This window comes from Falco rusticolus, chromosome 3, assembly GCF_015220075.1.
Source record: "Falco rusticolus isolate bFalRus1 chromosome 3, bFalRus1.pri, whole genome shotgun sequence".
NCBI lineage: Eukaryota > Metazoa > Chordata > Aves > Falconiformes > Falconidae > Falco > Falco rusticolus.
In genome coordinates, this window is record NC_051189.1 from 57552868 (window position 1) to 57577895 (window position 25028).

Below are 25028 nucleotides of genomic sequence, written 5' to 3' on the forward strand. Positions count from 1 at the left end.
TGTTGTCTTCTGTTTACAGGTGAAAACTATTAAGACCCTTCCAATATTTTATGGAAGTATTGAGAAATTTTTTTTGTATGGAGACCATGATGGGGATATATTTGCCACTGGAGGAGAGGTTCAAATTGCTTTGGTAAGACAAACATGGAAAGGATTCGTGCACCTGCTATGCCTGAGGAATCTAAACATAATCCTGGGTTAGACTTGCTTAAACGACTTTTAAATAACTAGAAAATTATGGTATTCTTTTGAGATTCAGCAATCTAGAAATAAACTACTCAGTTACATTAAAACTAATGTAACTATCTTAAAACTGTTGTTCACAAATAAATCTGATTTATTTACATTTGCATATAAAATAGTGTCACATTCGGTACTAGTACTATGCTGTGTGTCCATTCTTAACCCTTGTGATTTCAGCAATTTTTAGAAGTGTCTCTTGTGGTGTCATCAGGTAGTATTTGTTAGCATATTGCATTATGTCTAATCCAACTTGTCTAGTCCCTTGATAGAGAGCTATTTCTTCTCTGATGTATTATAATCCGACTGTTTATAACTGCACTCAGGTTTGGGTTTGTGGTTTTTTTTCAGGAACCTCAGGCATTGTATGCTGAAATGAAAACTATTCCAATCTCAAAACTTGACAGAACAGTGTCTGATAAAGCTGTTAAAAAATACATAGAGGATGAAATGGCAAGGTAAGCTATAAGTCATTGTTTACCTATAGAGTTCCTAACAGTTTTAGTATTACTTCAGAAACAAAAAAAAAAAGGAACTCTAAACCAAGTAGTAGTTTGGGTCCCACACACACGTGCCCTTCCCCTACCCTCCACACCCAAAAAAAGTAATTTCATGTACATTCTACTAAATCTACTAAAATTACCCTGTTTTTTTTAAACTCACAGAAATACTGTTCATGCTTTTTTTTCACTAGGCTTCCTGACAAATTATCAGTAACATGGCCTGAAGGAGATGAGTTATTACCAAATGAAACAAGATTTGCTGGTACTCCAATAGGTATGTTTTCTTTTTTTCCTTCCAAATACTAAAAAGTGAAATGTCAATTTAAAAATAAATTATGTTTTTTTTTAAAAGAAAACACCCCAAGCATACAGGAATATCCAATCACTTATAATACACAGCATATTTCAAAAGTCCATCATTTTTCCTTTTAAATACAGGAGCGTTAAGAATAGAAATTTTGAATAAAAAAGGAGAAGCAATGCAAAAACTACCAGGTACAAGCCACGGAGGTTCAAAGAAACTTCTTGTTGAACTCAAGGTTATTTTACATTGTAAGTATTTCAGTATATTTAACAGAGTCTTTATAATTTTAAAAATGCATAATGGGTAATGTATTTCTTTCTTACATATATATGTATGTATGTATAAAATACATTTTAGAGCTTGCTATATAGTTGGATATAGCTGATAAAATTAAGAACAATAACCCATCGGAATATTTAGTACTGCAACGCCACATTTCATGAAATGATGGCTGCTTCAATCGCAAATGTTTAATGTCTTAATGCTACATTATGATTGTACCTTCTGTCACATGTAAGGAGGGCCTATCAATTTCAGGCCATCCATTAATATGCATAAGAACATGATTAAAATGGATATGTTTCTTTAACATAGCTATTCATGTGAGCTGCCTAAAAGTAGGGACCAGGTACGTTTAGTATCTAATGTAAAGACACTTCAGAATTTTAAAAAATCAAGTTTCTTGTGAGTTACTGTTTTGTGGTTTCCATTTTATGGGAGTCTCACTTGATATTCTTACATTGCATTTGTTGAAGAATTACATTCTGTCTGAGGCAGCTGAAATTACACAGTTGTGTGTTGGAACACAGAATTAGAACACTACATGCTCTGAAAACTCCAGTCTTGCATATGTCAAATACATCTGAAATTTGTAGAAACTTAAGATCTTGTTTATTATTTTCCATATACGATAGGAAAATCCAATTCCTTTATCTGATGAGAGTTGTAAAAATACCTTTCTGAAGCACTGAGTTTACTGTAGTGAATACACGTCAAAAGAAATCAAATGAAAGTATCTTAGCTTCAGTTAGTATAAAAGTCGTAAGACTACACGTGGTATTTTAATGGCACTTCTAATGGGACTGTCTGCTGTGCCTGTCCAGTGTGCTGGGACATAAAGAAGTTGGAATTGAAAAAAAACATGTTCACATAATACAGATTATTAGATTGTATTTGCCAACAGCCTGGGGGACAGATCAGTGTTCTGCAACCTTAACTAAGGTAGACCATCCTGACTTCAGGATGTATAAACTTGAAAGAGGCATGGTGTTTCTGTTGTTGCTAGGAGCAATAAAAAAAAAATTGCCCTTTGCCTTTGATCAGTGAAATCATTACACCTTTCGTGTCTCCTGACCACTTTGATTCATTGACAGAAATTTGTACTTACAACTGTTTTTACTGCTTTTTGTCTTAAATTTTGTCTCCAGTCAATTGAGGAATCACCAGTGTAATCCCCCTGTTGTTCACCAGAACAATGAATATGTCCTGTAAATGACAGTTTGGGCATGGCATATTCTTATATCGTAAAGCTCACACCTGTATCAAGGCCAACAGCAAATATCTTAAAGTACAAGAAATTTCTCCTCTTTTCTGAAGAGTGGAATACCTGGCAAAATACTCTGTGGACTGCCAAGAGTTAAACTATGAGAAACTTTATCTGGCCTGTTACTGGGGAGCCTTATACAAAGTTCAACTCAAAACTAGAATTTGAATTAGGGTTGAGAGAATGATAAAACTGTGAGGGGTCCATTAAGGGTAAAAGGAGCTGCTAAAGGAAGGGATGGGGTATCAGGAGAGCTAGAATGTGAGAAACTTCTTGTCTGGGCAGTGGAAGGAGCGCCTCGCTCAGGCTTTGGCCAGGGGAAGCAAGAGCTGGAAAGACAGCTGGAATATTTATCTGGACCATGATGGGGTTGGGCTTGTAAGGTTTGGCAAAAAAATAAGATTGGGGTTATGGATTAGAGCTGAGAGAGAAAGCTGAAGGGTGTAGTTGGATCAGGGGGCTACCAAATGAAAGAGTAGGATAAAGTGTCTGCCAAAGGGAGGCACGGACTGCCAGAACAGGGCTGTGAGGATTTTGCGGGAGTTGCTGGTTTCAATGTGTTGGGTGTTTTCCTGGTTGTTTCTCTAAGGCTCACAGTAAAATTTCAGGTTAAGGTTGATGCAAGGGGGCTGTCAGGAAAGCTGGGTTCTGGGAATTTTTTTTTTTCCCCAGAGTCATGCCTGGGTGGTTCTTGTCTAAGGTGAGGCTGAGAAATAAGCATTTCTGTCTTAGAAGATTATTTTTTAATCACTCCTGTTTACTCACTTAAGTTGCAAGTACCTCTATTAACATACTTGAAGCAGACAATCTGTGGCAATAGTGAGGCATCTCTACAGGTTTTTGAGCTCTTCAGCAAACTCTTTTCATCACTGAAGTATTTGTTTTAGAACTTAGTTGACTATTCTGACCAAACAATTACCTTGCCACATCCCTCCTGTAAACCACAATGGGAGATGCTGTTCAGATGAGTGTCTTTCACACATGCACCGTTGAATTCTCAGTTCTGGAAAGCTATGGCTATTGGCTATTAATGTGTCATTTGAAACAAAATCATGGATGTTTTTGCTCTGTCTGTGTACCCTCCATGGATTTATATTATACCATAGCAGGGACATTTAGTTATCTGTTGTTTTCAGAATATTATACATGGAAACCTTGTTCGTTTTGAGAAGCAACCATTGGTGCCATAGTAATTCTGTGAATAAAAGGTACCTTTTATCTCTAGAAGAATATTTGTTTCCAAAAGGTTTCAAACAGTAGTGAAAAAAATAAATAAATAAATGCAACAATGAATGAGAATTCTTTTCTGTTTCTGCTTGAGGAGAAACAACTACAGTTTAATAATTTAGCCTCAGGTTTGTATTTTTTCCAATACCCTTACAGCATCTATAAAAACTTAGTTTCCTGTGCTATTTGCAGTACACAGTTTGCACCAAGTGCAGCCTTCAATATTGCAGTGATTGTAGGGATACTGGTAATATTAATAAATATGTTTCTGTGGAAGTGCAAGAAAAGAACATGGTGGTTAGGAAGTCCTAATGGTGCTTTCTAGCAAAACAACAGAGGAGAGTTAGTTAATCACTACTAATACAAAGTATTTGAAGGTCTTTTCCTCTACTACAGGAAATACTGGAGAAATTCCCAAGAAAGTTCTAAATCTTTGCATGTGGCTCCACTGAAATAATTTAGTCTGTTGTTCAAATAAAACTTCAGGATGTTTTTTCATCACAGAGACCACAACATTGGGCATACCTGATAACTTTCTTGCACAGAACTGCTCTTGGGATTGTCTCCTCTTTCAGAAGAGAACATCAGAACTCTGGCTTTTAAAGGCAGGGCTGTTATGTTTTCTTGTTTGTTCTCTTCCAACATCCTATTTGTTTTATTGTCATCTTTTGTGTATCACCATGCACAGAAGTATTAGACATTCTTCGCTTCCTATAGATAAATTTCCACCTTAGATTATCTATATTGGGGCAATATAAGAACAAAGGTGTGCATCTTGCATTATACAGACTTGCAGTTTAACTTGGTGGCAGTTGACACTGGTAGTTAATAATAGTGAGAAAACAACTTCTCATGTGAGCATGTTTTTCCTATTGCAAAGGTGGACACACACACACACACACACCCCGATTTAGAAAATTTTATAAGTTCTTGCTACAAAACTCCATCAAAATTTATTTTAATAACCCAATATTCCAGAATTACACATTCAAAAAGATACACCGATGAAATTGTACAACTGTTACTTTATCTTACATGGGTAATTTGGTGCAAGAATAAGGCCTGAAACAGGTGTACTTAGCTATAGAACAATGTATATTTGTACTGCAGTGTTTTTTTATGTATATAGTCGTATTACAGTCACATTCTGGATTTATTCTAAATTATATTTAAAATACTACATTAATGTCTCTTGGAGTTTCAAACAATAAATCTTATTCCTGTATTTATCTTAGGTTACAGAAAGTCACTAAAAAATTTCCTCAAAGTTTCAGCGTGTTCTATTCTTGGATATGTTAATGCTGCAGAAGTGTTTATAAAGACAGATACAATAATTTAGAGCAAAAAAGGAATGTTCTTTTTTCCCCAATTATACCTTCAGTCAGCTGCGTATTTTAAACCATTGCTCCCATTTAAGCTAACTTGTTATTGTCATTTGTCAAGTTGCCTAATTGCCAATGTGGAGTGCACAGCCTACAAGTGCTCAGACTTAACAGGGGACATATAACAAAAGAGCTAATAAAATTCAACTTAACAAACCTGCTGCTTTCAATTTAATGTGTTTGGGGCTAGCAATTTTTAATTAAAATGGGATAAGGTAGGGAATTTTATATATATATATATATATTTTTAGCCATGATCAACATGATTGATTGTGAAGCTGAGTTATGTTTATTAGATTTAGAAGTGATAATAGTACTTAATAACAAGTGATAGTCATACTTGAAAAAAATCAACAATTTATGGTGTTAAATCTAAATACATGTAGCTAATTATTTGTTTTGCAGCACCTACTGGGAATAAAGAAGTAATTTCCCATATCAGTCAGCATGGAGGCAAATGGCCATACTGGTTTAAGAAAATGGGTAAGTTCACATATGCAGTATTTTCAGTTTATTTATAATTTTACTTCTTTTTTTTTTCTGATTGTATTTGTGTTTCTATTTAGAAAATCTTCAGAAGCTTGGGAACTATACCTTGAAACTGCAAGTAGTATTGAATGAAAGTAATGCAGACACTTACGCAGGAAGGCCTCTACCATCTAAAGTATTTAAATTTACTATCGTAGGTAAGAATTCCAGTCATGCCAGTTTTCTTCTACTTCTAGTATTTGTTTGATTCATTGCATAACAAAGTTATTAATGTTTTAGTTGAGAGGTAATTTTCAGCACTGAAAAGGTAGCATTTGCATTTCAAATATGAAGTATTTTCACAAAAAAGTATTTTTTTGCCTAGTAGGTTTTTATCTAGCTTGTAATGTTTTGGCTTTGCTATACATTCAGTTTTACAAAAGAAGTGTTGTTGGAATGAAAAGCTTTTCTCTGATGTGAACTTTCCTAAATGTACTTAAGAAAAAAAACTTAACTAGAACCACCCTTTCTCCTTCTGTGATTGGCATACTTTCATAAAACTAGTATTTGTTAGGCCAGTTTTCATGCATAAACCACAGAAAGTAATTCAAAAACAGGTTATGCATGTAAAATATGCATGTTGAGATTGAAGTTTGGGGTTTTTTTAATTAAAAGACTAATCTTGTGCAAAACTAAACTCATATTCAATTATAATGGATGTGTGTCTTTGGATTAATCATCATAAAATACTTACTGGAATACCAGAATAGAAATAATACTGTTAAATATGTCTGATGTTACTCTTTGTTGCCATACATTCCTGTATGTATGTATGTGGCCTAAAATAGTATGTGACTGGTCATACCTTCCCCAGAAAATTAATAGATTCTGATTTTAATGACACTGTTGAAGACTGTAACACGTACAGTGTATGGTTAACATCACATTTCTGGTACAGCCTTGCTGGTCCTGTTTCTCTAGTCCTCTTAAGATACTAATTTTATTTCCTAATTTATTTGTGTGCATTTATCTGTTAGTGGCTGGTTAGTTTTTGTTTATAAGCCCTTCTTGATGGCTATAAACTCTTCAGAAGCGTTAGGCAAGGAGGGAGAGGCGGTGGAGTAGCCCTGTATGTTAGGGAGTGTTTTTACTGTCTAGAGCTTGATGATGGTGACAATAGGGTTGAGTGTTTATGGTTAAGCATCAGCGGAAGGAAGGCCAGCAAGGCAGATATGGTAGGAGTCTGTTGTAGACCACCCAACCAGGATGAAGAGGCAGATGAAATACTCTATAAGCAGCTGGGACAAGTCTCAAAATCACTAGCCCTTGTTCTTGTGGGGGACTTCAACTTACTAGATGTCCACTGGAAATACAATACAGCGAGGAGGAAACATTCCAGGAGGTTCCTGGAGTGTGTGGAAGATACCTTCCTGACAGAACTGATGGCTGAGCCAAGTAGGGGAAGGTGAACCACTGGACCTGTTTGTGAGCAGAGAAGGACTTGCGGGTGATGTGACAGTTGGAGGCCATCTTGGGCATAGCAGTCATGAGATGACAGAGTTTTTGATTGACGAAGAAGTAAGAAGTGGGATCAGCAGAACCACCACCTTGGACTTTGAAGGGCCAGCTGTGGCCTGTTTAGGAGCCTGGTTGACAGAGTCCCTTGGGGGGGACGACTCTGAAGGGCAAAGGGGTCCAGGAAGTCTGGACATTCTTCCACAAGGAAATCTTACAGGTGCAGGAACAGGCCATCCCCATGTGCTGAAAGACAAGCTGGCAGGGAGGAAGACTGGCCTGGCTGAACGGAGAGTTTCGGCTGGAACTCGGGTACAAAAGGAGAGTTTACCACCTTTGGAAGAAGGGACAGGCAACTCAGAAGGACTATCAAGGGTGTCGTGAGGTTATGCAGGGAGAAAACTAGAAGGGCCAAAGCCCAGCTAGAACTTAATCTGGCTACTGCTGTAAAAGACAATTAAAAATGTTTCTATAAATATATCGGCAGCAAAAAGCAGGCTAAGGAGAATCTCCATCCTTTATGGGATGCTGGGAGGAAGCGTAGTAACAAAGGATGAGGAAAAAGGCTGAGGTACTTAATACCTTCTTTGCCTCAATCTTTAATACTAAGACCAGTTGTTCTCCGGTACCCAGCCCCCTGAACTGAAAGACAGGGAGCAGAATGAAGCCCCCAAAATCCAAGGGGAAATGGTCAGTAACTGGCTACACCATCCAACAGTGCTGAGGCAGCTGGCAGAGGTGCTCACCGAGCCACTTCCCACCATTTATCAGCAGTCCTGGTTAACCAAGAGGTCCCAGTTCACTGGAGGTTAACCAATTTGATGCCTGTCTACAAGAAGGGCCAGAAAGAGGATCCAGGGAACTACAGGGTTGTCAGCCTGACCTCAGTGTCAGGGAAGATTATGGAGTAGGTCATCCTCAGCGCTATCATGCAGCATGTACAAGAAAACCAGGGGATCAGGCCCAGCCAGCGTGGGGTTATTGAAGGCAGGTCCTGCTTGATGAACCTGATTTCTTTCCATTAAAAGGTGACCCGCTTAGTGGATGAGGGAAAGGCTGTGGATGGTGTCTACCTAGACCTTAGTAAAGCCTTTGACACTATTTCCCACACCATTCTCCTGGAGAAACTGGCTGCTCATGGCTTGGGCAGGTGTACTCTACACTGGGTTAAAAGGAGTCACATCCATCTGGGGACTGGTCACAAGTGGTATTCCCCAGGGCTCAGTGCTCGCTCCAGTCCTGTTTAGTATCTTTTATCAATGATCTAGACAAGGGGGCCAAGTGCCCCCTCAGTAAGTTTGCAGGTGACACCAAGTTGTGGGGGAGCGTTGATCTGCCGGAGGGCAGGCAGGCTCTGCAGAGGGATCTGGACGGGCTGGACCGATGGGCCAAGGCCAGCTGCATGAGGTTCCACAAGGCTCAGTGCTGGGCCCTGCGCTTGGGTCACAACAACCTCATGTAACACTAAGGCTTGGGGAAGAGTGGCTGGGAAGCTGCCTGGCAGAAAAGGACCTGGGGGTGCTGGTTGATGCCCAGCTGAACATGAGCCAGCAGCGTGGCCAAGAAGGACAAGGGAGGTGATTGTCCCCCTGTACACAGCACTGGTGAGGCTGCACCTTGAATACTTTCAGTTTTAGGTCACTCCCTTCAAGAGGGATGTTGAAGTGCTGGAGTGTGTCCATGTGGAGGTGCTGGATGGAGCATGTTCAGTTAACAAAGCTGGTGAAGGGTGTGGAGCACAAGTCTTATGGGGAGTGGCTGAGGGAACTGGGGTTGTTTACCCTGGAGAAGAGATGCAGGGGAGACCTATTGCTCTCTACAACTACCTGAAAGGAGGCTGTAACAAGGAGGGTGTTGGTGTCTTCTTCTAAGTAAGAAGTGATAGGGCAAGATGAAATGGCCTCGAGTTGTGCCAGGGGAGGTTTAGATTGGATACTAGGAAAAATTTCTTCACTGAAAGGATGGTGAAGCATTGGAACAGGCTGCCCAGGGAGGTGGCAGAGTCACTATCCCTGAAGATGTTTAAAAGACTTGTAGATGCGGTGCTTAGGGACGTGGTTTAGCGATGGACTTGGCAGTGTTAGGTTAGCAGCTGGATTCAATGGTCATAAGGCTTCTTTTCAACCTAAATGATTCTAGAAGTGGGTTGGTTTTTTTTTGGAATATACTTCATTTCCAGGGAAAATAGGCGTATATTTATGAAAAGAATAAATCTGTAGACTAGCTTGAAGTTGCTCTTTCTGTACAGAAGTATGAACCACGATTTGTTTGTAAATTATAAAGGAGTAATATGTTATCTGTAAATGAGATTTCATAGGATTTTTTAAAAAAATCTCTACTTCTGATTCTGTAATCATAATTCATCTTAAAATCTGTAGTTATTTATTCACTAAATTAATTTAAAATATACGCTAATTACAGATTATACATCCTCCAGTTTCTTATCAGCAGGACTCACCCTTTTATGTAAGTGTGCTTGTACATAAGAATGGAAATATGTGTCCTACATATATTAAAAAAAAATAGATCTTCTCTTAGTCTCTGGCTGTCAGTCTCCAGTTCAAAAGGAAGTTTTGTTCAACCCTTTTGCCATGCTGTGCCTTTGCCTTGTTCTGCAGTGGCAAAAACCCAAGCTGCAATTAAACTAGGAATGATGGGGGAGGAAGAGTGTTACCAGCAGCCCTGTGAGGGAGTGATAGACATGACAGACTAGCAAAGAGCCTGAAGTGATGTGACAGAAAAATCACAAAATCAAAATGGTGCTGAAGTGGGCTCACCTGCAGCGTTTGCATGTATGCAAGGCACCATTATGGAGAAATCACCAAAACCCTTTCTGGGAAATCAGAATGCTTTGGTGCCTCTCTTGTGCATGCAGCATGGAGAATAAACATGATGAGTTAAAGACAATGGGGCTTTGATCTTCCTAGAGTCATGGAGATGTGGTAGAATGGCTTACGTAACTGGAATGTTGCAATGGATACAGGAAAGACAGACCAAGAAGACAAGAAGGTGAAGTTGCCCTTTGTTTAAGAGAACAGCTGGAATACATGGAGCTCTGCCTGGGGATTGGATGATGAACCAACTGAGAGCTTATGAGTAAATATTAAAGAGCAAACCGCTACGGATGACACTGTCGTGGGGTGTCTCCTATAGGCCACCTGATCAGGAAGCACAAATGGATGAGACCTTCTACAGCCACCCAGAAGCAGTATGATATTTGCAGACCCTGGTCTTTGGGGGGGACTTCAGCCACCCCGATATCTGCTGGAGGGACAGCACAGCAGGGCATAAGCAATCTGGGAGATTCCTGGAGTGCATCAATGACAATTTCCTGACTCGGGTGAGAGAGGAACCAACAAGGACAGGTGCTCTGCTGGACCTCATACTTGCAAACAAAGAGGGGCTTTTTCGGCATGTGGTTTCAAGGCAGTCTTGAAAAAAGGAAGCTCACAACCCCGGACTTCAGGAGAGAAGACTTTGGCCTCCTCAAAGATCTGCTTGGTGGAGTTCCATGGGATAAGGCCCTGGATCGAAATAGGGGACCAAGAAAACTGGTTAATATTCACAGACCACCTTCTTCAAGCTCAATTCTAGTCTATCCCAATGAGTAGGAAGCCAGGCAAAAATGCCAGGAGGCCTGTATGGATGAACAAGGAGCTCCTGGCAAAACTCAACACAAAAAATAAGTGTATAGAAAGTGGAAACAGATGAGCTGGGAGGAATACAAGGATGCTATACAAGCATGCAGGGATGAGGTTAGGAAAGCCAGTGTCTAATTGGAATTGAAACTGGAATCCCTGGCAAGGGATGTCAGAAACAAGATGAGCTTTTTTATAAATACGGAGGTGATAAAAGGATGACTGGGGTAAACGTGGGCCCACTGTTGAATGAGGCAGGGGACACAGGATGTGGAAAAGGCCAAGATACCGAACACTTTCTTTGCCTAAATATTTACTAGCAGAGCAGAACTTCAGGAATCCCAGGCCTCAGAGGCCAATGGAAGGTCTGGAGCAAGGAAGATATACCCTTGGTGGAAGAGGATCTGGGTGGGGAGAGGCAGAGAAAGCTGGCTGATTCATTGTGAGGCCACTCTCAGTAATGGAATAATCATGGCAATTGTAAGAACTGCCTGAATGACTGGAGGAAAGAATATCCCTTCTATCTTCAAAAAGGGCAAGTAGGGCCTAAGGGACTACAGGCCAGTGAGCTTCATCTTGATCCCTGGCAGGGTGGTGGAGCAACTAATCCTGGAAACCATTTCTAGGCACATGAAGGACAAGGTCATTATCAGAAGTAGTTAGCATGGATTCACCTTCTATGATGAAATGACTAGCTTGGTAGACGAGGTGTGAGCAGTAGATGTTGTCTACCTAAACTTCAGTAAGGCTTTTAGCACTGTCTCCTGGAAGATCCTCATAGACAAGATGATGAAGTATGGGCTGGATGAGCGGACAGTGAGGTGGGCTGACAACTGGCAGAAGGCTTGGCTCAAGAGAGTGGTGATCAGCGGCACGAAGTCTAGCTGGAGGTCAAGTTTGCTGATCACACAAAACTGAGAAGAGTGGCTGATTGGAGACCAGAGAGCTGTGCTGCTATCCAGAGGGACCTCAGTGGGCTGGAGAAATGCAGACAGGAAGTTCAACAAGAGGAAGTACAAAGTTCTGTACCTGGGGAAGAACAACCCCATGCACCAGTACAGGCTGGCACCTGACAGGCTTGAGACCAGTTTTGCAGAAAAGGACTTGGGGGTCCTCCTGGTGGGCAAGGGCCAGCTGTGTGCCCTTGCTGCAAAGAACAGCAGCATTTTAGGCTGCATTAGGAGGAGAGTTGTCAGCAGGTTAGAGGGAGGTGGTGTACTCAGCACTGGTGAGGCCACAGCTGGAGTACTGTGTCCAGTCCTGAGCACATTACATTACAACGCGGAAATATGGACATACTGGAGAGAGTCCAGTAAAGGGCTACAAAGATGATGAAGGGGCTGGAGGGTGGTGAGGCATTGGAACAGGTTATCCAGAGAAGTTGTGGATACCTCATCCCTGGTTAGTGTTTCATTATCCCCATTAATGTTCAAGGCCAAGGCTGGATGGGGCTTTGAGCAACATGGTCTAGTGGAAGGTGTCTGTGCCCATGGCAGGGGGGTTAGAACTAGATGACCTTTAAGGTCTCTTCCAACCCAAACCATTCTATGATCTCTTATGTGAAGAAGGGCTCGGAGAGCTGGAGCTGCTCCACTCGGAGAAGAGAAGATTCGAAGAGATCTGTAAATAACTGAAGAGAGAGTGTGAAGAAGATATGGCCAGGTGCTTTTCAGTGCTGCCCAGTGCGAAGACTAGAGGCAGTGGGCACACACTGAAACACAAGAGGTTCCCTCCAGACACCAGGGAATATTTTTTCACTGTGAGGGTGACTGAGCACTGGCACAGGTTGCCCAAGAGGCTGCAGAGTATCCATTGTTGAGGATATTCAAAAAACATCTGGACATGGTCCTGGGCAACTGGCTGTAGATGGCCTTGCTTGAGCCAGGGGCATTGGATAAGATGACCCCCAGAGAACTCTTCCAACCTCAGCCATTCTCTGAGCTTTATCTATAAGGAGGATGGGGCAGGGAGTGTTGGGGGGAAGGCAAAAATACTTAGCTCCTTTGCATTTAATATTAAAATGGATATTTTTGTCACAAGTTCAGAAGGTAGAGCTAAAATGTCCAGAAGAAGAAGACAAAAGTAAATGCTTTCAGAAGCCTCCTATTTTTTCCACAAAACTAGAGGCTTTGCATTCAAACCCTTTAGGCAGAAAAGAGTTCTTTGTAGCATATTCTTCTAAAAGCTTCTGCAAAAGTACTATTGGCAGAACAGAAAGAGGTATTCTTGTGTGATAACACAGAAAAAGTGTTTGGCATTACTTGAGAAGAGTAATTATTTAAACATATGTCTGAAAACCTGGCATGGAAGTTTGAAGATACTTCTGTGAAGTTCCAAGAAAAGGAAAAAAAATAAAATCTTTCTCTGAATTAATACATAAATGAACCTTGTGTTGCTGCTTCTTTAGTCTTTTTATCAAAGCAAAAAGACAATCTTAAGAGTTGCAAAGTTACATTCTGTATTTTTAAAATTATTTTTCAATAGTACTGTACTTTCCGCAGCATGGCAGCCTTCAGTTAAAGGTTCCTTTGGCTATAACAATTGAAATTAACAGTTCTCCTTGGAACGGAATATATACTCTAAAAATCTAATGAACTAATAGTTTGGTACTTTTAACACAGTGGTACCAAAAACAACTTTTGCTATCTGTTGCTGCTTTTTCTTTTATCTAGTCAGAAGATAATTTGCCATTTTTAATATCTTCAGTCTTGAAAAGTGAATATTTCAAGTCTTTATTTTTGCAGTGTTTTGTTTTGTCTCAGAGGCAGCCATAAATCCTCACACTCGATATCTCAAAATATTAACATTTGTGAGACCTTTTATGTATAGAGATACTAAAAATCCAGAAAAGAATGATTAAAATCTGAATTGAGATCAACAGCTTTTTTTGTCTGAGAAACAAATTATTTTATTTCTCTAACAGCAGGTTGTTGCTCAGTGTTTACAGTTATTGGTAAGCTAAAAAAATCACCATAAATGCCAGTTAAAACTGAACTTCCCAAGTCAATCTTTTAAGTGTTGTGGGTTTCGTTTAGATGTGTTGTTTTGGTAGTTACTCACTTTGACAGTGCAGAAGTTCTTTTACTGTTATTTTGTGAAATCATTTTATAATTTTATTGTTCACTTGTAAATAAAATTTTAAACACTGTAAGGTTAAAGTCTTTATGTATTGGTTACAACAACAACAAAATTTTGGCCAATACAAGTAATATCTTCCTTCTCTCCCCCCCACCCCCCCACCGCCACCCCCCATGATTTTTACATACCTTGTGCAAAAGAAACTCCCTGATAATGATAACTACCTGTAGGTAGTGAAAGTACCTGTTAATTTGAGTCCAAAACTATTTGCTAGGATATTTAGCCACCATTTAGCATAACACTGTATTGCTTCTTTTTTCAAAGGCCACTTGGTCAAGACAGTTTGAGAACATTACTCTTGATTTACAAGCTCCCATTTGTACCACTGTGGTCTCATTTTTCAAGGAGGAGGCAGTCTAATGGGACCAGATTTCACAGGAAGGATGCACTCATGTTTCTTCTTCAAATGCTATCATTACTCATCTTTGTCTCTCAAATTTGGAATAGTTATAGAATAAAGATGTTTTGTTGCGAGAATGATCTTATTTTAACAGAATTAAAGCAATTAAATGTTTAAGAAAAGCTGTCCACAGGGAATTTATCCACTTTCAGATGCTGTATTGATGCTCTAACTACTCTGGAAGTTTTAGCTGTCCTGTTATGTTTCTTATACCATAGTCTACTGCTGTTATGTTTCAACTATTGGGTTTGTATTAGTGTAAGTTAAAAAAGCAGGGTCAGTCACTTAACCATGAATTTGATTACAACAATATTCTGGACAGCCTATTTACTTTGAGACTGAAAACAACATGATTCAATTGCAGCCTTAATTAAGAAAAAGCCAGTAAACACATGTAATTCCTTCTGAAAATGTGTTATTCTTTTCTCTTAGAGGGCAAACCAGAGAAATTTTCAGTGGGTCTTTTGGAGCTTCCTTTTCGAGTTGGAGTACCTTTTAATATTCCTTTGGAACTGCAGGATGAATTTGGTCATGCAACACAGTTGACAACTGATATTAAACCAATTCTTGAAGCTAGGTAATTCAACCATCTCATTTGTTTTTTTGGTTTTTCGTTGGGTTTTTTTTGTCCTTTCCTCATGTGACATTAATACAGTAATTCTTTGGAGTTTGTTTGAGTGATATACTGGATACATTTCACATAAATGAACTGACATTGTTGCTTTTATTTCCATAAGAGTATCTGAAATTATCTTGTATATTAAAACAAGGTAATTTGGGGTGTGTGTGTTATTATTTTTAAAATAAATTTTTTTTAAAATAATGTATATGTGTTTATTTTTAAATTGATTCTGTTTTGTTTTCTATATATTTTCCTAGTGGATTGACATTGCAGTATGAAGAAGTAACTACAGGAGCAAAGTGCATCATTAAAGGTGTTACTGCTAAAGGCTGTGTAAATAGTTGCCAGGGCAAGGTAGGCTTATGAATTTAAACTTGAAGTAGCATATTTGGGGGAAAAAAGAAAAAAAAAAAAAAGAAAAAAAAAAAACAAACCACCACCAAACCACAGAACAAATGATTTTTGTGTAAAATGAGTTGTCACATAGTGTTATCGAAGTTTGGTCTATGCTAATGACTACAGGTAGTTCTTGGGATATTTTCAACTGATCTCTTGCAGCTCTACCTGGAGCAATTCGTCTTTCCCACAGCTGCACTCTGTTAGCTGAGGGGACTGGAGTTAAGGAGCTGAGCAACACATGGGTGTGTGGTAGTGTACCCAGCATGCTAAATCAGCCAGTTTTAGTTTAAACTGGTGCTCAAATTGGTTTAAGCCAAATCATCCTGGTGACTTTCATGCTGAAATAGCATAGGGAGCACTAAAGTATTTCATTCTTGTATTTGAGATAATAAGTAGTAATAGTTAATATGCGTGGTAACTGCTTAAACTTCTCTAGATGTTTCCAGAATGCTGTTTTCACTTCTGTAGCAAATATGTCATCCAAGTGCAACCTGTTACTGATGGATTCTCAGCACCTACTGAAGCTTCTAATTTACTGTAAAACCAAAACCATGTTACATGATAAAATAGTCCTAAAAAATAATTTTAAAATCATGTATATGGTATATTTACACGTATTTTAACCAGGTCTTAATCCTTTCATTTAGATTTGATGTCTAGCGTAGTAAAGACAAAGCTAGGAACTGAGGTAGCTGAATGTACCTTATTACACTGTTGATATTGTTGTTTAGGAAAAAGCAAATAATGCTGCTGGTGGAAAGGTGTGTAAAGAGAAGAGGGAGCATATATCTGTTTATTGAAAACTGGAGGGTGTTCAATGTAGTAAGTTTTGTAGGCAAAGCTCAGCCTTTAAGGTGAAGAACAAGAATAATGACAGAAGATAGAGGTGGGTCATGGGAGAGGTATGTAGGAGTAAAAGCGCCAGGCTGTAGTAAGACATAAATGTGGTGAGGGCTAAGACCAAGACTCATTTAAGGAGCTTGCCATACAGAAATAATACCATAATATAATAATGAAAAAGAAGAGGTGTTATTTTCTCATGTTGCTTAATTGTGTAAAATTTCAGAGACTGTTCAGGAGCTGGCACTGAAAGTAGTGGTTCTAATTTATATGAAAAAAGGACTGTTTAAGATGGTAATGAAAAATAATGACAAAAAGCAGGGTGGTGGGACAACAGAGTAAAAACAGCAGATAATTTTAAATCATAAATACAGTGTAATTTTCAGTGCTTTAAAATGAGAAGCAAAGAAGAATACAGAAATTTTCAGCACCTTAAAAGTTGATTTTGAAATTGTAGTAGAACAGCTAAAGTATCTCAGAGCGACAGCTAGTAATAAGGATTCTGGAGAGAATTTAGAAGGAGAAAGAGAATGAGAGAACAAAAAGAGGAATTGAGAGCATGGGAAAAATTAATGTTTTCCTGACAGAAGAGTTAAGGAGAAAATGTTGAAGGAGTAATCATGTCAAATGGAGACAAGAAACTTGAGATAAATAAAAAATATCACCGTCGTCAATGAAGGAAACACTGATGGAGAAGAAAAAGAAAGCAGACTTCATTTACTTCTGTAGTCATTGATTTAATTCCACCCAAACCAGTCAAGACAGATAAGTATGTTTTGATTGTGGGTGGAATCAAAGAGAAAATTTTAAGTCTGGTGTGTAAGCAATATCAAGCGGACTGCTGCCTTGTAGGATTTTTAATAGTCAGGAGAAGGGTGAAGAAGAGAGTTTAAAAAAGGAAAATAGTATCTCTTTATTCTTTACATTTTAAAGTACTAAAATATACATAGAACCAGACTTGAATGCCAAAGGAAAGTAGATAACAGGGGTCATGAAGGATAAGGGGAAGGAACTTACCTAGATGACACAGATGTTAAGATTAAAAGGAGTGAAGTTAAAGATGTAAACTGATTAATTAGAGGCAGAAGATAGTGCAGTATTAAGAAGGCAATAAGTAAAATTGAGTATTGCAGTAAAGGGGTTGAAACTAAATGAAGGGGAGCATAGGAGGAGTGTCTAGTACTGAATACAAAGCTTGACTGAATGAATTACTGAAGAATTTGACTTGTTGACATTAAATGTCAGCTGTCAGCTATACTGGTTTCATATGTTTTTATTCCCTACCTTATTTTTCCCAAGTCCCCCAACATGTACCTTTAGTGTATTTTGCCTTCCCCTTTTCTTGTGATTCACCTGTTTGTTTTAATCAAACTCCAGCTGATCTGTGCTCCTTGGCTGGCAGGCAGACCAGCATGGTTGGCTGATTGGTTGGAGCTGGAGAGTTTTTATGCGTTTGTGTGGCCAACCATCAGTTGGCGAGTTTATTTGATGTGGCTGCAGTTGTGATGCACCTGCCCAGGCCTCATGGTACTTTCTGCTTCTCTTACCCAGCAAGCCAAAACAATTGCCTGATTGTTTTCATCCAATCTACAAGGTGTTAATGCTGCATATACCCTGTGAGGCATGGGAAGGGCATAAACCAGGATTACAGAACTGAACCTTTCCAGAGGCAGCGTTTCTGAACACATACAAATGACAGTTCATGAATTGCAATGAAATATTCTCAAATATATAAAATATGAAATTCTCATATCTGCAATGCAACTAGTCTTTTACAATTGGAGCTTTTAAGCTCATGGATTAGACTGCTTCATTCTCTTGATTTTAATGTGAAAATTGGTTTTAATGATGCAGTTGTTTTTCCTATGGCCTTATTTCAAAGGTGACATGGATAGTAATTGTGGTGCCTTGCTTCAGGCAATTGGCTAAGGAATAATGAACACAGAACTTGCAGACCCTTTCTCTAAAACCCACTAGTTATGATAGCTGCTTTTAATGGTTTCAGAACAGTGTAGTTTAACATGCAAATCCTGGATTGAACATCTCTGGGAATAATATGAAAAAGACAGATCTTAGTACAGGAAAAAAAAATAATCTTGATTTATGTAGCAGTATGATAAAATTTGGACAGACTTCTGAAATTTAAATGTATTTGAATTGACAGACAATGTGAGATGATTTATGATCTGTTTTGTTTAAGGTTAATATTTTAAATATTCTTTTCATTAGAACTTTAACCTGAAGGTTACTCTTCCTGGTTTGAAAGAAGACACACAAATCTTTAAAATAAGATTGCAGCCTGGTAAGCATCCTTAAAATATTTAGTGAATTTCTGTTGACAATTATTCTGACACTACTAATGAAATGCTTCTTCTCCCAAGAAGATAAAACATTTACTGAGGCATAAAAAAGGATATTGTAGCTCATCCAGGTAGTGAGTGAAGCTAAATAAAGCTAAGGGCATGTCTTTCCTAGCGGGAATAAAATCAAACTCACAGCCCAGTCTTGTCTGTCATTCTAGCAACTGGAATTTGTCTGCTTACTTGAGACTGATTTTCACTTTGTTTTAATTATTGGAGATCTTTTTCTAACCTTGACCACTGAATGAATTAATTTCTTCTCATTTTTGTTCAGAATTGAGCCCATTAACCTGTAGTAATCTCTGTTGACCTGTTCTTCCTGTAGAGAACATCTTGTGAATGACTTAAGGATTGTAGATTGGTTTGGGTTGGAAGGGACCTTAAAGATCATCTAGTTCCAGCCCTGCTGCCATAGGCAGGGACACCTTCCACTAGACCAGATTTCTCAAAGCCCCATCCAGCCTGGCCTTGAGCGGTTCCAGGGGTGAGGCATCCACAACTTCTCTGGGTAACTTGTTCCAGTGCCTCGCTCCCTCATAGTGAAGAATTTCTTCCTCATATCTAACCTAAATCTACCCTCTTTTGGTTTAAAGCCATTACCCCTTGTGCTATCACTGCATGCCCTTATAAAATGTCCCTCTCCAGCTTTCTTGTAGGCCCCCTTTAGGTACCCTGGAGTCTTCCTCCAGGCTGAACAGCCCCAGCTCTTTCAGCCTGACTTCATAGGAGAGGTGCTTCAGCTCTCTGATCATCCTCGTGGCTCTTCTGCTGGACCTGCTCCAACAGGTCCATGTCAGTATGTTGAAGGACCCAGAGCTGAACGCTGTACTCCTGGTGGTGTCTCACAAGAGCAGGGCAGAGAGAGATAATGACCTCCCTCGACCTGCGGGTCATGCTTCTTTTGATGCAGCCCAGGATAAGATTGGCTTTCTGGGCTGCAAACACATGCTTCATATTGAGCTTCTTGTCAGCCAACACCCCCAGGTCTTTCTCCTCAGGGCTGCTCTCAATCCATTCTCTGCCCAGTTTGTATTTGTGCTTGGGATTGCCCTGACCCATGCAAGTCTACTGCCCTTACCAGGTTTTTATGTCTTGTGGATGCCTTGGTTCTAAGGATTCCCTTATGAGGGATAACAGGTATCATATTACTTCATTACCTGAGTTTTTCTGGATTTCGGATATAAGGTATAGTTTGAAGGCTGATTTTTGGTCTCCCAGATTACAAATTACAGGCTTTCCCATGCATTTTGCAGACAAATTGTGTACTTCAAGCTTTGTAAGAGCAGCAATGCACAGTTTATTCCATTATTCTTTATCTCTTGAGGAGCTACAGCTTCATGTGTAAAATGGAGTGGAATGATCTGACTTTTATATTGCTTAGTATTTACCTTGGGCTGGAGGCAACTTCATCCTTCATTAGAATCTTTCGCTTTTGGCAATGTAGAGATGCTTTGCTACCTCTTTCTTCTCATTAGACTTATCCTTGGCTCTTAAAGCTGTTTTTTAAGGAAGGAGTGAATGAAAGCTATTTCAGTCTTTTCCTGTTCTTCAGCCAGTGAGTTTGAAATGGAAGTTTTAATGAATGATGCATAAAGGATGTTTCTGAAAAATGGGCTTCTTTGTTCCTTCAGAACTCTTCCTTTAATAGTAATCTGTTACTTCTTTCTCTATTTTTAAGGTGGTTAGTTACATGTTCAAGGGGTAGACTTACTTGAATAGGTTCACTTTACTATCCAAATAATGCCAACAACATTTTCTTTTCGTTTCCTTTCCATGTAAGTTGTAGCTGTGGTGGCTTTGGTAATTAAACTGCTGCCCATCAATTGATCAGGTGTCTCAACATTAATATATTTGGTTTTAACCGGTCAGGAGAAAGCACCCAAGTTTCTTTTTGATGAATGGATCTGTATACTATGTAAATAGCACTGTGTTACGTGTTTACACCTTGTATGTGCTGAAGTTCATCATGTTTGTCTAACTGTCTCTTGCTGAATTAATTCAGAAGATTGGCAGGCAGTATGTATTGAAAGCCAGGAAGTGTCTAGAAATTCTCTGCATAAAGCAATGCACTTGGATTAGTCTAAATGGTTTGTTACCAGAAATCTTGGTAGCTTGGCTTTAAAAACTTTTTGAGATAGCAAAAACTGAAATTCAGTGTCTCACAAGTTATCTAAAATATAACCACTGTTCTGCAATCCTGCATTTTAACAGGTCCTCCTTGTCAATTGAAAGTAAAACCAGATTCTGAGATTCTAAAGATTGAAAATGGTACAGCCTTCCCCTTTCAGGTTGAAGTACTGGATGAATCAGGGAATATAACAGCACAGCCCAAGCTGATAGTTCATTGTAAGGTAAACTGCATTTCATTATGTCTCGCAAGAATTTTGATACTTGCTTTTTAAAGGGCTGGCAAAAGAGCCTATTTTGGCATCTAGATAGAATTTATTACCTTTAATAATGCTTTTGAAGTTTCTATAGCTTGGTAGACATAACTAACTCTTGCTTTATGAGTCATTCAGTAAGTTTCAGAATCAGAGGAACCTGGCCTTAGAAATAGAAAAGAAAATTATGTGAGCATATATAGCTACAATTTTAAGGTATTTTAGGTCAGATTTGTGACATACAATGCTGACATCTGTTCAGGAAAAAAAAACCTTCATACAGCTTGCTTTTGATTTTATTTTTTTTTTTAAGATGAAAATGCAAGTCTATTGCCTAAAAATAATATCAGATAAGACTTAATCATAAGTATTTACCTAAGTTCAGAAGGGAATGCAGGTGTTACTGTGGCTTGTAGAAGTAAAAAAAACTTTTACCCTTTTGGACCTAGGGTGCTTTTTTTTAAGTCAAGGAAATTACTTTTCCAATTCTACTGAAATCAATCTTCCAGCAAGACCAGGTAAACAAATAAAAAAATGCTTTTCCCACTGCAAAATAGTCTGCATTCCATTTACACTTTATGCACATACCTACTCTTCATGTAGACTGGATCTGCAGTAGTATGATGACATACTGAACTTGATATTTAAATTCTGTTTAAGGTGTGTGGGTTTTTTTTGAAAATTAATGAAAAGGAGGTTTATTTGACAACTTAAGTTAATTTATTGCCATAGTGGCAAAAGAGATTTCATAGGTGTCTTATGTTTATGAGAGGCTAAGAGACTAGTGTTTATGAATTAATACAAAATAGTTGAGTGGATTTTAATTCTTACTTCTATAACTTCTTCGGTTCTCCCACACATCTCTTATAACCTGTGGAAAAAAACCCATAGGTGTTGATCTTGCAGGCTTCTGGAAGACTGAAATCTATCAAAATTATCTGTACATAATCTTATGTATATTTGGACTTATATAAAGAATAATTTCTGGAATAATCCTATTGGTTCTGTGAAGGAAACCTGAAGTTTAATTTTACATTTTAGTTTTCAGGTGCTTCAGACCTTCCTGTGTATTCTGTGGACTGCAGTAATGCAGGAACAAACATTTTAACTGGTACAGTTATACATGTACAGAATATCAAGAAAGACCAGATACTGAAAGCAAGTATTGAAATACCTGTAAGTATTGATTTGGATGTTTGGTTGAACAAAAGATTGAAAACAGTTTATTGTACTGTCTTGCTAGTGTGCTGAAGTCTTTTATGAATGAACTTAACCTCCAAAAGTTACTGTTCTAGTTACCATAAGTCTGATAATCGGTGTCTGCCCTTTTTCCTCTCTGGGTAATCATAAAAAAGCAAAGTATTTCTTCCATTTTTTTCTTCACATCTTACTCTTTATTTCTAAAATCCCTAGCATATTTCAGAAATATGCATTATTTCTGGGATTTTTCTTCCCTTTTTTACTCCCTGGATCCTTCTAACAAATGCCTTCGTTGCATAAACACTTAGAGCCCAAATAGGTATGGCAATGGGTTCCCCAAAAATTAAGTGAAGAAGAGATACATTTTTTTCAGAGGTTAAAAATCAAGTTTTGCAAGAGTAGCAATTCAGTCTTAAAGCTCTTGGAATTTTGAATTTTTTAAATGTTGTTGAACATCCCGGTTCTCGAGTAGTCTGTAGAGCCATGCTGCTGGAGAAAACGTACTGAAAAATGTGTAAACAAATACTAATATGGCAAGACGACCTATATGAAAGGATATTTACGAGTACTCTTAAAACATATATTGTAAATTGTATAGCAAAGTACTTTTGGAACAGAAAATGTTTTCTAAATAGCATCAATTCTAATACCTGTTAAAAGTTGTAAGTATTCTTGCATGTCCTTTTGATTTACTTTTCACAATTCAAGCTGATTTCATGTTTGGACACCAGGTCACACCTGATAATCCAGAGTAGTGTCATAGGTTATTATGGAGTGATATTTATGCATAGAAGTATACTTAATATGTTAATTATTTTTTTTCTCCTCATGTATAGAGTTGTAAAGATGTGCCACCAGTGGAAAAGATTATTAAACTTCTTCCTAGCAGTCGTGTTGCAAGACTGCAGGTCTTAAGTATGGACGGACAAAAAGCTATTCAAATTAAACATCAGGATGAAATTAGTTGGGTTGCTGGTGATATCATGCGCAACCTTATATTTCAGATGTATGATGAAGGAGAAAGGGAGATACATATAACTCCAGCTGTGGCAGAAAAAATCAAGGCAAGTACTTTTGAGTAAACAGCAGCATAATATGGCTGAGAGATACAATGCTGAGTCTCTAAAATCCATAGACATCAGACTATGAAATAATATTCCTCAAGACTGTATTATTAAACATGGGAATTTCACTCTGCTTAATAAATTTTTAATAATAATTTCATTAAAATTGTGTCCTTGATGAGATAAAGGCATTTAATTAAAGGTTAAATAACACTTCAGGGTAGTATTATGAAAAGCAGGTTAGTAATTTCCAGTGCTTCTCCTAAACATAAGAAAATAATTCTGACATAATTACGATTCGTCAGATGTAGGGTTTTCCCAACATTCAAGAACCTTGAATAGGCATGTTTCTTCATAAAGATTTGCCTACCTATCTTATCCCTTTGTGTACATAATACAAAGGTAGAGCTTCACCAGACGTAACACTTCTTTTGGTGAGGTTTTCCAGAATCGGATGTTTCCTAACTCAAGATTAAGCAAGGGAAACTCAATATATGTTTTGCTTGGGGGGGGTTAGAGTAGTTTTCTGTGTCTGGGAAGACAGCATTGGTTACTGTTGGAAAATGCCCAGGCTTTCATTGGAAGCTTCTATTGCCTGTATGTTAATTCAGCATATTGAGTATGCCCACAAATGTATTATGTAGCTAGTCACTAATAATTTAGCTTTTGATTAATTTGAGAAATTTTAATTTTAGGTTAACTGGACACCTAGAATTAACAGAGAACAGTTGATTCAGGGATTATTACCTGATGTGAAAGTACCAACATCGGTAAAAGATGTACGTTACTGTCTAATTACTTATCTTGATGTCCACGTGTCTTTGGAGAGTGCATTTACAGTCAGGTTTGTTAATTTGAAATAATTCTTTATTATGTTGTTGGCAAAGGATTGTAGATCTGTACTATGGGGTAAAAAAATCTTTCTTCAGAAGCTGAAATAATATAAGCAGTTGGCAAACAGGAGAACGTAGGTATGGGTGGTTGAGTAGGGGTTTTCTTATGCAAATCATTTACAGATGAGAACATTAGCTGTGTGAAAGTGTCAATTACAATCTGTTTTTATCCAGCCCTGCAATCACTTCTGTAAGTAGTGTAAGTAGTCTACATACACTGACGAAGATTATTGCTATCTTTGAAAACTTCCAATAAACATTAGCTTATAGAATAACTAATTTTACTGAAGAGTCCATTCACTGGTTACCAAATAAAAATATCACTATTAATTAATTGTTACCGTTACAGATATTATTACTTTGAAGCTAAAGATAGTATTTATCTAGACAAATGCTGGATGCCTGCATCTCGTGTCCATCAAAAGTGACAGGCTGTAAACTGAACTTTAAAAATTGCCTGTTTATCACTCTTCGTGAGTCCAGGCAGATAGTTCTACTTACTGTATCTTCGTAAAGTTTGTTAAGATACACTAAAGTCATTTAGAATTGGATGTATTTCATGTGTTCTAAATAGGTTAAAATTAAGTAATTGGTTCACAGCACACTGATGCAGGGGTAGATTTGCAGCAATTAGACCTTTCACAGATCTGCAGTAGAAAAAAAAAAAGAATAATCACATGACCAAGCATTAAGATTCTTTAAAATATTGTAAAATGCTGTTCATGATGCAGTACTGTCAGAGACAGAAAATTTTTCAGTTAAGTAGTATTTTTTTAATTTAAGAAGAGCAGAAAAGCAGGCTGAATTGATACCTCCCTTCTTGAAAAGAATTAGAAAAATGGATTGATTGATTTAATATCTTTAATATAATTTTGCTTGTCTTTGAAAAGCAGTCTCAGATCAGGGAACTT

General features: G+C 38.2%; 1 protein-coding gene across 6 annotated transcripts in view; it reads left to right on the forward strand.

Annotated features, from left to right (window-relative positions):
* SMCHD1 (structural maintenance of chromosomes flexible hinge domain containing 1) overlaps positions 1-25028 on the forward strand; it is a 90941-nt gene that overhangs the window by 31920 nt on the left and 33993 nt on the right. For all 6 annotated transcript variants that reach the window (XR_005102971.1, XM_037379086.1, XM_037379087.1 and 3 more), the window contains 13 exons: positions 20-133; positions 592-698; positions 935-1017; positions 1182-1295; positions 5605-5682; positions 5766-5885; positions 14791-14935; positions 15238-15334; positions 18449-18521; positions 20791-20930; positions 22002-22136; positions 22997-23224; positions 23920-24068. Coding sequence is in view for 5 of the 6 variants with exons in the window: in XM_037379086.1 (XP_037234983.1) it covers positions 20-133; positions 592-698; positions 935-1017; positions 1182-1295; positions 5605-5682; positions 5766-5885; positions 14791-14935; positions 15238-15334; positions 18449-18521; positions 20791-20930; positions 22002-22136; positions 22997-23224; positions 23920-24068 (1583 nt within the window). In the remaining variant the exon portion in view is untranslated. The remainder of the gene's footprint in view (positions 1-19; positions 134-591; positions 699-934; positions 1018-1181; positions 1296-5604; positions 5683-5765; positions 5886-14790; positions 14936-15237; positions 15335-18448; positions 18522-20790; positions 20931-22001; positions 22137-22996; positions 23225-23919; positions 24069-25028) is intronic.